Consider the following 10,798-nt stretch of genomic DNA (forward strand, 5'->3'; position numbering starts at 1 on the left):
CCAAAGTCTTTTTTTTTTTTTTTTATTATTGTTGGTGTTGGGGGTTTTTGATTTTAATTTGAATGAAGGGAAGGGAAAAAAAAAAAAAAAAAACCGAGTGAAAAATGTAGCGAGACTTTTTTTTTTTTTTTTTTTTTGAATGCATCTATTTATATTTTCAATTGCCTTCGGTTATGCGTAATTGTAAATGGTGATTGTAAAACGTTTATTTTTTTTCGCTCTTTTTTCCTTTTCTTTTTCTTTTTTTTTTTTTTTTTTTTTTTTTTTGTGTGTGTGTGTGTGTAAATGCGGGGGGATATTGGAGGGGAGTATGTGTGCGTGTCCAGGTTGTTGTTGTTGTTGTTGTTGGGCTTCTTTTTTTTTTTTTTTTTTTTCCTTTGTGTTTGCGTGTCCGTGCACATGTATATGTATACATGTATATATATAGATGTGTGTGTATTTGACTTTTCTTTATCTCGTGCGTGGTCTACTGCGTTCTTTTACTTCTGACGTATTTTATGCGACTTTTAGTTGTTTCTTGTTTGAAATATGCTGCTTTCACTACTTGTCACCATTGGATTTGCCATAGTCGTGGCTGTGGCGGTTCTCGCGGCGTGGAGTGTGCAACACGTGCCCCCCTTCAACATCAAAAGCTGCCGTGCGTTGGTGACTGGCGGCAGCGCGGGTATTGGTTTAGAAACCGCCCGGCAATTGGTTCGTCAGGGTGCGAAAGTTGTTGTCATATCGGCGCGTCGGGTGGATGTTTTGCGGGCGGCGGCTGAGGAGCTCCGTAGGGAGGTAGGGAAGACCGGCACGCAGGTATTTTACGTGGAGATGGATGTGAGCAATGAGGCGTCTGTTGCTCACGCTGTGGAAGAGATTGAGACGACGATGACTGGTGGTGCAGGACTTGATCTCGTTGTGTGCAACGCCGGATTTTCAATTCCAGCACGTTTTGTTGATACATCGTCTGAGGATGTCCGCAAAATGATGGAGGTGAATTTTTTTGGATGTGTGCATGTGGTACGTGTGGTGCTGCCGGCGATGCTTGAACGTCATTATGGACGCATTGTACTGGTGAGCAGTTTGGCTTCACGCTGTGCAATTGCCGGGTATTCGTCTTACGCCGCCTCCAAAGCCGCCGTGCGTGCCTTTGCCCACAGTCTTGACATGGAGAACAGTTGTTTAGGGGTGCGATGCCAAGTTGTTTGCCCGCCGGATATTGAGACGCCAGGGCTACAGAGTGAAAACCTTCGCAAGAGTCCTGAGTGTAAGGCAATTTCTTCTTTTGGTGGCAATGTCCCCTACACAGCCGAGGCTATGGCAAAATGCATCGTAAAGAATATTAAACGATATCGCTTTGAAGTATCCCTGGGAATGGATGCCGTGCTTTTGGGTTGGGGATCTGCTGGTATCGAGCCGGCGACAAGTTTGTTGGAGCTCACCCTCCAGTTTTTCTTCTCTGGGTGGTTGCGGCTAGTCATGGCAGCCTACTCCAAGGTGCACTATGAAATCGTTCGGCGTGTGCGTGGAAGGGAATCCACCACAGTGCATAAGAAGGATACGTGATATCATCACTCCTCCTCCTCCACCTTATGCGGGTGAGGTGGTGGTTGTGGTGGTTGTCTATTGTGCCTATGTATCGACATTTTTTTTTCTTTTTTTTCTAGTAAAGAGCTTTAAAAGGAGGGGCGAGCGTAATTTTGTTATTTGGCTCTGGTATGAACGTCACGTTTGTGGAAGCGTGCTGATTGTTTGATTGTTTTTTCCCCTCTGCGCATGGACATAGGCTAGGCATAAATTCAGTGGCAACTTCTTTCTCCCTCTCTTCCTCTTTCTGTGTTTTTATTATTATCATCATCAACATCATCTTTTCTTTTTTTTTTTTTTTTTTGTATGTGGGAATTTCGATGAATGCATCAATGCCACTTTGGTACCCCAATTGTCGGCCGTTTTTCTTTCCCTCTTACTTTTGTTGCCTTTGGGTGTCGTTTTTGTGCCGTGCATTGGCTTGCGTTTGTTGATTCACCGACAACTTTTTTTTTTTTTTCTTGTCCCATCCCCCCACTTACTGGTTGTTGTTGTTGCGCTAGTTAATTTTGGCGGTTGCACATAAACACACCGCCACTATATTTATTTATTTGTTGTTGTTTTTTATGTCGGAGGCATGCCGTGCTTCGTGAATTCGTTGAGTGGTCGTGCGTGTGGGCTTCTTGCGGGAGCGGCGACAGCAGTTTTATTTGCATTTGGCGGCTTTAGTTATGGAGAGACGGGGTGGCTGCGTCGTGCACGACGGCAAGACACCGTTCCCCTGTTTGATGCCAGCGCTATCGAGCGGGTGGAGGAACACGCCCGATACCCCTGCCAGGCCTTCCCCGGTTACTCCGTTGTGGTGTCGAACTACTACACCCGCGTGCAGACGGATGACGTGCACACAAACGGCGGCGGCGGTGAAACGCTCCTCAAAAGGCTGCTTTCTTTGTTTTCAAATGACACGCACACCGTCGCCGATCGCGGGGATCCCTCGGCCGATGAGAATTTGTTGCATCTCGTGCGCGAGGTGGTGGGGGATTCACGGGCGCCGCTGCCAGACACGGACACTTCCACCACCGCAGTAACTTCTCCGTTTGTTGCCTCCTCGACATGGCCACTCGGTACGGCGAAGTACGCGGCTATGACAATGGAGCCGTCGTCTTCCTTTTCAGCTGCGGGTGAACCCGTTGACGTGATGCGACGTTTGGCGGATAGAACGACACACCAGTCGCTTATTCGCTGCGACCCCTTTGCCTCGCCATCTATGAACTGTGCGGCCGATGCGAGTTATTTGGGGGCGCCGTATCTTCGCATGATGTTGAGTGCTTTCCTTCTCCTGCCTTCGCCGTTGCCGCGATTGCGTGTGGCGGTGCTTGGCGTTGGTGGTGGTTCCCTCCCATCATTTCTGCAGCAACACTTTTCACGGGACATCATGCGGCTGGATCTGGTCGACGCAGAGCCGCAATGCTTCCGGGCAGCGGTGGAAGACCTCGGCCTCCGCGAGACGATGCGGGGGGGTGCGATATCGTGCCATGTCTCGGACGCAGCCGCATTCCTAAAGGAGGCCGTCACGGGGCTGAGTGAGGACACAGCTGCTGTTTTTCACTCCGGCGCTTCACCACCGTTCGTCAAGGAGGCCCCTTTAGTTGTCAAGGGTCGACAGCACGCACAGCGCTATGATGTTCTTTTTGTTGATCTTTTTGTGGGCAGCGCGCCCCCCGCGTTTCTTGCTTCTTCGTCATTCCTGCAGTTGTGTCATGGTGTGTTATCGTCGGTGGGTGTGGCGGCGTTTAACCTGCCAGCACCTGATCCCGAGTTTATGGTCAGATGCCGTCGAGTGTTTGGCCGCGGTAATGTTTTTCAGATACCCGTGCCGGCTTCCGCCAATGTTGTGGTAATTGCAAGACGCGTCGTTGGGAGTGAAATGGTCGACGGCGTGCCCATTTCACGTCGCCATTTCTATAGACGGGCGGAGGCACTGCAAAAGTCGCATGCGTTGCCGTATGATCTTGCGGGCCACTACCCTTTTTGGTGGCGCTTCTGGTGAGGGTGGCATCGTCATGACTTGTTGTTGTTGTTGTTGTTGTCATTGGTGGATAAATACAGACGTGCATACGCAGTGGCTTTGTGTGTGTGTGTGTGTGCCTGGGTTTTATTGGCATAGTGGGGAAACTGGGATTTTTTCTTGTTGTGGTTTTTCTGCTTTTTTTTCTTTTTTTTTTTTTTTACAGCTCTTTGTAATTTTATTTCTCTTCCCTTTACAGAGTTGTTTTTGTTGTTGTTTTTTATTCTTCCAAGGGATTATTTCTGTTTGTTGCTTTTTTTTTTTTCTTTTGTTGTGTTCACGCGTCCGCTGCCTCCTCATTTTTTTTTTTTTTTTTTTTTTTTTTTGGTTGCTGTGTTGGTGGTTGGTTGGGCCTTGGAAAGGTTGAACTTTATCCACCATTCACGTCAAACCAAAGAAGGAAGGAATTGAGTATTTAAGGTTGTTTTTTTTTTTTTCCTTTTGTTTTTACCGTCATGTCAACAGCGCTGTTGGCAGCACGCGCCTGTGCACGGACGATACTGTGGCAAAGTCTCCGTCTCTCTGCTTTTCAAGGCGCCGTCCCACATGTACTGCTCGTGGTAGACCGATTGCCGTGTACGCTGCAGAAGGTGCTTCTTGAGGGTTATATGCAGGAACTGGACGCCATCAACATGGGGTCGTCCAACCCGGTAGGAGGCCCGCCTCGTCTTGATCTCGACCTTCTTGCGACAACGCCCTCCTACAGCGACGGATTGGACAAGGACTGGAAGGTGACATACGGTGTATTGCCCTTTTCCGCAGGGTCCTTCTTGGAGGATGTGCAAACGTTGCAGGCGTTTTTGCGTCAGTGTGGTGCGCCCGTTGATACGGAAGAAGGGGGAATTGGCGGACGGTGGTCAGAAGAAAAGATGAAAGGTGTCCTTGACTCACTGGCACCCATTTTGTCGCCATACCGTGCTGACGACAATGCCGGTGGCTGTGTTGAGTGGAAAGATGCCCTTCTTCGCACTTTGCGTGCGGGGCAGCCACGTGAGTTGCTGGGCTGTATACTCATTCAACGTAATGCTTTTCAGAATGAACTGGAGAAATACCGCCTGCGACTGGACCTCTTTAAAATGGGTCTCCGAGTCGCTGAACATAACCACCTGGAGTGTATGAGTCGCACGGCAGATACTCTCGCCAGCGGGAAGGATGGCGGAAGCAGGGAACGATGCTTGGAGGAAGAAGAGATTATTTATTACATGCAATCATGTTCGTTGCAACCACATGTGGCGGAGTCAATGGGACGCGCCATTGCCGATTCCATTGATGCATTGAGCTGGTCGAGGCGAATCGTTGCTGCTGATGGAAGCGATGGCGTCAAATTGGACGTGGTACCTCCCGCATCCTTCTATGAGTCACTGTCCAACGCTGATTTGTTGTCCGTCTACAACGCGGGAGTGCTCCGTTGGGAGGGAAGTTGCTACGAGAAGAACACGGCCACGGGGATGGATCCTTCCGCCGCGTCATGGAATATTAGCGGTCCAGGGGCACCACTTCGTATCATATGTCAAGACGGTCAAGTGTTGAGTTTTGAAGGCGGACTGGAGGAGTGTTTGCTCAACACCGGCTACTATGCCGCCGCACACGCACCGGAGCGTAATTGTGTTCAGGGTCACCGTCAGCGCTTTCCTGTGCGTGATGCTGGTGAGGCGAATAAATTGGAAGAAGGGGCGGAGGAAAAAGAGGAGGGAGACATTGCATCTATGCGCAAGGCCAGCGATGCAGAGAAACGAGGGCGTTTAAAAAAGAAGGAGTATTTGGCAATGTTAAAACGTACAGGGAAGAAAAATGCGGCGGGACGCACGTCCTCCCCATTTGATGAGAATGACGATGGCGTTCGCCGTCGTGGCAATGACTGCGGGGCGTGTGTAGGAAGCAGTATTGGCGGAACATTCCCTGTTGGAGAGGTCATCAGTGAGTCCTTTGACCTGAGCAAACTGAACGGATCCTGCTCCGTCTTTGCATACCCGAGCCTCTTTAAGGAAGTCACCATGTCGGATCTAAATCCGGTGACAATGCGCATCGAGAATGGGATCGTCACGGACATTGGGCCCAATGCACCGGAGGAGCTTGTGGAATTGGTCAGTCTGGTGCGACAGGCAGAGGGAGCGTGCTACGTACGAGAACTCGGTATTGGTCTCAGCCCGCATGTGGGCAGGGGCCGCATTGTCAGCGATGTGACGGCGTTTGAGCGTCAATTTGGCGTGCACGTCTCACTTGGGCAGCGTCATCCACTCTTTGTAAAGCAGCCGGCGAAGTGTAATGCGGATGGATCGGTGGCCGTGCAGGTGGATGGACCGGTGCTGAAACGTAAGGCGGGAAAATATCACATTGACGTCTTTCTCGACGCTGCACGACTTGAAATGGGTGCGTTTGTGGTCGATTTCACGAAGGGTGTGTGTTCTTTTTCGTCGTCGTCGGCGGCGGCCGTGGCGTGTGCATGAGAGGTATATTGATAAAAGGGACTGAGTGAAAAAAGACGGGATTGGAGAGGAGGCAAAGGAGTGGGGTGTGAGATGATGGGCTGCAGTTGACGAGTTTTTCTTTGTCTTGAGCCCGTTGCTTCCTTTATTTTATTTATTTTTTTTTTCTCACTTTCTTTATTGCGCCACAATGGGCACGCCTACCTGTCCGTGGCGACGGGAGGGAGAAGCCCCTGTGATATTATCCCGGTGCTGAGGAGGGAGGGGACGGTGCAAAAGCACAGGCGCACACACAAAGAAAAAACACGGGGGGACGACTTTTTTTTATTTGCGTGCTGGGCTCTCTTTTGGGGATTTCAGTCATGCGGCGTACCATGTGGCTTCACACGACGGCGGCGCATTTTCTCTTGGATGGCGAATGCCGCCTCACACGGATGACCGATCATGTTGGTGTCCTTACACTCAACCGTCCCTCGCGAAAAAACGCGATTGGTCAGACACTCCTTCGTGAACTAAGCGAGTGCATCCGCATGTGCCGCGACCCGGCAAATGCCATCCACTGCCTTCTGCTTGAGAGCCAGGTCGACGGTATTTTTTCTGCCGGGGCAGACTTGAAGGAACGTCGTACCATGTCACTTGAGGCGTCACGTGCGTTTGTGAAGGACCTTCGCGACACCTTCACCGCGTTTGAGGATCTGCCGATGCCAACAATTGCCGCGGTTGAGGGCAAAGCCCTTGGCGGTGGCTGTGAATTGGCACTTTGTGCCGACATGCGTGTGGCCGGTGCGGCGGCGATGTTTGGGCTGCCGGAGACGAGTCTCGCGATTATTCCCGGTGCTGGTGGGACGTACCGTGCCCCAATGGCAATGGGTCTCAGTCGCGCGCTGTATTTTATCCTGACCGCGGAGCAGCTGACGGCCGAGCGCGCGCTGCAGTTTGGTCTTGTGAATGAAGTCGTCCCGGAGGGCGGGGCGGCCGCGGCCGCGTTGTCGCTGGCCGAACGTATTGCACGCAACGGGCCAGTGGCGTTGGCCGCGGCGAAGGCGGCGGTGCGTCACGGGTTTGGGCGGCCGCGTGAGGAGGCACTACGGGGCGAGGAGGCGCAGTACGACGTTGTGCTGCAGACGGAAGATCGTGTGGAGGGGCTGCGGGCATTCGCGGAGAAGCGACCGCCAAAATACATGGGGAAATGAGGGAGAGGGAGATGTGTACATATATATAAATATATATAAATATATATTTAATAGGGAGGGTGTGAGAGCAAAGTGAACGGGGTGGAAAATAAAAGGAACCAAAAACAAAAATCAAACATCACGTGCGTGCCGAGAAGGAAAAAAAAAAAAAAAAAAAGAGAGAAGTTTGAGAGAAATTTTTATTACCGCCCGTCATATTTCGTTTTTTTTTTTTTTTTTTTTTTTTTATTATCCCCCTTTGTTGTCATCATTATCTTCCATTTTATTTTAATTTTCTCTCTTCTGCCTTCACCCGACGTCATCTGCAGTAAACTGCAAGGAAAAACAACCAAAATAATAAGAAGAGAACCACTCAAGCAAAGAAGGGAAAAGGATTGCACATCCCCTCAGCGGAAAAGAAGGAAGAAACAGCAAACAACATCTTTAAAGGCACAAGAAGGAGAAAAATAATGTCTTCGGAAGACGACTGGAAGAAGAACCTCCTTGCACCCAAGAAGGATACACCCAAAAAAACAAAAAATGTTGAGTCTCGGCGCAACGTCACCTTTGAAAAATATGGTTTACGGCGTGAACTGCAGATGGGCATCTTTGAAAAGGGATTTGAGCGGCCGAGCCCTGTGCAGGAGGAGGCAATCCCCGTCGCGCTGCAAGGCAAAGATGTGCTAGCACGTGCCAAAAATGGTACAGGGAAGACGGCTTCCTTCGTCATTCCCGTTTTGGAGAAAGTGGACACACGAGAGCCACATATACAGGCACTTTTGATGGTTCCAACCCGTGAGTTGGCACTGCAGACGGCGCAGGTAACAAAGGAACTTGGAAAACACATTTCAGGACTTGAGGTGATGGTAACAACCGGTGGAACGACCCTGCGTGATGACATTTTGCGTCTTCAAAACCCTGTCCATGTGCTTGTGGCGACCCCAGGTCGTGTGGTGGATTTGGCGAGCAAGCGCACGGCGAAGCTTGACCGCTGCCGCATCATTGTGCTTGACGAGGCGGATAAACTCCTATCACAGGAGTTCACGGAATTGATAGAGGACCTTTACACCTACTTGCCTGCCGATCGCCAGTCTCTTCTGTTTTCCGCCACCTTCCCTGTGACTGTGAAGGACTTTGCAGACCGTTACCTGCGCAACCCGTATGAGATCAACCTCATGGAGGAACTGACTCTGCGAGGTGTAACGCAGTATTATGTCTTTGTGGAAGAACGGCAGAAAATTCATTGCCTGAACACACTCTTTAACCGCCTCCAGATCAACCAATCCATCATATTCTGCAATAGCGTTAATCGGGTGGAGCTGCTGGCGAAGAAGATCACCCAGCTCGGTTATAGCTGCTACTACATTCACGCCCGTATGCAGCAACAACACCGTAACCGCGTCTTCCACGACTTTCGTGAGGGGCATTGCCGCAACCTTGTCTGCTCCGACCTCATTACTCGTGGTATCGACATTCAGGCGGTTAACGTCGTGATTAACTTTGACTTCCCCCAAATATGCTGAGACGTATTTGCACCGTATTGGCCGCTCCGGTCGCTTTGGACACCTGGGCCTTGCGATCAACTTTGTGACGTATGATGACCGCTACAACGTCTACCGCATCGAGAAGGAGCTCGACACGGTAATAAATGCCATTCCGGGTGAGATTGACCCTGAACTCTACGCCGCATAAAGCGCAGGCCTGGAGGCGGTGGCAAAGAAAGCCGGGGCGGGAGGGAGCACAGAGTGAGAGAGAGAGAGAAGGAGAGGAGAATAAAAGGAGAAGAGGAAGAAGAAAACCAACCAACTGAAATGACAACGAGAAGGAAGGAAGGAACGAAGGAACAAACAAACAATGAAAAGAAAAGAGAAAAAAAAAAAAAAAAAAAGAAAGAAAAAAAAAATCCCACCCCAAAGAAAAAGGGGAAGGCAAAAAAAAAAAAAAAAAAAAACCGTTGGAATTACACACGCGCTCAAGAAACGAAAAAAGAACGAATGAATCGAGGAGGAGGAAGAAGAAGAAAAAAAAGAGAAGAGCACAGAGGCCGGAAGGGGTGTGGGTGGAGTGATGGTCTTCAATGAAAGTAATGCAACGAGTGGTGGGAGATGTGAGGAGGAACAACAAAAAACAAACAAACAAACAAAAAAAAAACGAAAAGCGGAGGAGGAGAGGAGAAGAAAAAAAAAGTATTGTGATGGGGAGAGGGGGGAAGCGTGAGAGTGAAGAAAAGGACTGGACTGCACTGCACTGCATGGAGGACGGACAGAGAAGGGAGAAAAACAAAAAAAAAAAAAGGAACAGAAGAGCAGAAGACACAACAACAACAAAGAAAAAAAAAAGAAGAAAAAAAAAAAGGCCTACTAGAGGAGGATGAAGAGGGAATTGACAGGTGAAGACAGGGACAGGGAGAGAAAGAGAGCAAGAAGAAGAATAAAAAGGAAAAAAGAAAGAGCAGGAGTGAGAAGATAGAAAGAGGGGAATACCCAAACAACAGCGGTAGTGACCAGGAACAAACAAGGATTTGCAATGGGGACGTACATAATATAATATATGTATGTATATGTCTGTATTTATTCGTAGAGAGAGAGAAAGTGTGTGTTTGTTTGTGTTTTATAGTGTATAGAAGCGAAGAGAAATAAAGGCAAGTGGTTTGATGGGAATGAAAGAAGGTGAAATGAAGTGGGCTTACATGCACATATTCAATATCCATGCATGCGTACAACCATATATATATATATATATATATATATATATATATACATGTGTGTGTGTGTGTTTTCTCTGGAAGGTGGAGGAAGAGGCGAAGTGGGTGTAGGGGAGAGGGAGGGGAGGGGAAGCTCTCACACGTACATAAATATTATACACACATACACGTACAAATACATGCACGCACGCACAGACAAGAGGAGGGAGAAGAAGAAGAGGAGGAGGAGGAGGAGTAGGATTGGGAATGTAAGGCCATTTGGGAAATGGAGAAGCAGGAAAAATAATAATAATAAAACAACACAACACAACAAAGTGGAGGAAACGAAGACATGAATCACCCGCATGTATGAGGAGGATGGAGAGACAGACACAAAATAAGAGAGGGGAAGGAGGGGAGGGGGCAATAAAAACGATGGCGTCACACATTCTCACCTGAGAAGGGGGGAGGAAAAAGAAGAAAAAAAGAATTCACGCAGAGAGAAAGAGAGAAATGCACAAAAATTACATGCGGAAAAGAAGCGCCGACAGGGGAGGGGTGATGGTGTTGGTGATGGCACGAGTGTGAAGGGATGAGAAGGAATCCACTTTTTACCGCCCTTTTTTCCTTTTCTGGACTCTCTTCCCCTTTTTTTTTTTTTTTTTTTTTTTTTTTTCTCTGGGGATGCCGCTGTTGTCCCGTCAGTCATGACCGTTGAAGCGGAGGAGGAGGACGCATGAAAAAAAAAATTTTTCTTTTTTACATCAATGTTTTTTTTTTTTTTTTTTTTTTTAAATGTTCGACATCTTATTCTCGGGTTTCGTTTATTATCCTCCTTTCCCTTCTTCTTTTTCTTTCTGGTTTTGTTTTTCTTCTGGTTAATTTTAATTTTAATTTTAATTTGGATTCTTCTTTTTTTGGGGGTTTGTTTGCCTCCCGT

The 10,798-nt window shown here is 48.6% G+C and overlaps 4 protein-coding genes and 1 pseudogene across 4 annotated transcripts, besides 27 other annotated features; all 5 read left to right on the top strand.

Moving 5' to 3' along the window:
• Positions 1-10,798: a sequence feature (heterozygous, Esmeraldo-like haplotype).
• Positions 9-30: a sequence feature (AT_rich).
• Positions 117-137: a microsatellite.
• Positions 205-267: a microsatellite.
• Positions 327-348: a microsatellite.
• Positions 352-379: a microsatellite.
• Positions 395-442: a microsatellite.
• Tc00.1047053510997.10 (short chain dehydrogenase, putative) lies at positions 529-1,548 on the top strand (the record flags this gene model as incomplete). Its single annotated transcript, XM_801435.1, has 1 exon — positions 529-1,548. The coding sequence occupies one exon, from the start codon at positions 529-531 to the stop codon at positions 1,546-1,548; it is 1,020 nt and encodes a 339-aa protein (XP_806528.1).
• Positions 1,851-1,873: a microsatellite.
• On the top strand, positions 2,147-3,559 carry Tc00.1047053510997.20 (hypothetical protein, conserved; the record flags this gene model as incomplete). The annotated part of the gene is made up of 1 exon (XM_801436.1): positions 2,147-3,559. The coding sequence occupies one exon, from the start codon at positions 2,147-2,149 to the stop codon at positions 3,557-3,559; it is 1,413 nt and encodes a 470-aa protein (XP_806529.1).
• Positions 3,578-3,604: a microsatellite.
• Positions 3,707-3,739: a microsatellite.
• Positions 3,877-3,903: a microsatellite.
• Positions 4,033-6,024, top strand: Tc00.1047053510997.30 (hypothetical protein, conserved; the record flags this gene model as incomplete). The annotated part of the gene is made up of 1 exon (XM_801437.1): positions 4,033-6,024. One exon carries the CDS (start codon positions 4,033-4,035, stop codon positions 6,022-6,024), a length of 1,992 nt encoding a protein of 663 aa, XP_806530.1.
• Positions 6,148-6,170: a sequence feature (AT_rich).
• On the top strand, positions 6,366-7,196 carry Tc00.1047053510997.40 (enoyl-CoA hydratase/isomerase family protein, putative; the record flags this gene model as incomplete). The annotated part of the gene is made up of 1 exon (XM_801438.1): positions 6,366-7,196. The coding sequence occupies one exon, from the start codon at positions 6,366-6,368 to the stop codon at positions 7,194-7,196; it is 831 nt and encodes a 276-aa protein (XP_806531.1).
• Positions 6,968-6,989: a sequence feature (GC_rich).
• Positions 7,208-7,243: a microsatellite.
• Positions 7,399-7,423: a microsatellite.
• Positions 7,646-8,869, top strand: Tc00.1047053510997.50 (annotated as a pseudogene).
• Positions 8,892-9,019: a sequence feature (GA-rich).
• Positions 9,033-9,126: a sequence feature (A-rich).
• Positions 9,150-9,210: a sequence feature (GA-rich).
• Positions 9,295-9,330: a microsatellite.
• Positions 9,451-9,529: a sequence feature (A-rich).
• Positions 9,538-9,655: a sequence feature (GA-rich).
• Positions 9,900-9,937: a microsatellite.
• Positions 9,959-10,012: a sequence feature (G-rich).
• Positions 10,079-10,119: a microsatellite.
• Positions 10,507-10,534: a microsatellite.
• Positions 10,629-10,651: a microsatellite.
• Positions 10,677-10,775: a sequence feature (T-rich).

Source organism: Trypanosoma cruzi, genomic scaffold (genome assembly GCF_000209065.1).
Source record: "Trypanosoma cruzi strain CL Brener 1047053517019 genomic scaffold, whole genome shotgun sequence".
Taxonomy (NCBI): Eukaryota; Euglenozoa; class Kinetoplastea; order Trypanosomatida; family Trypanosomatidae; genus Trypanosoma; species Trypanosoma cruzi.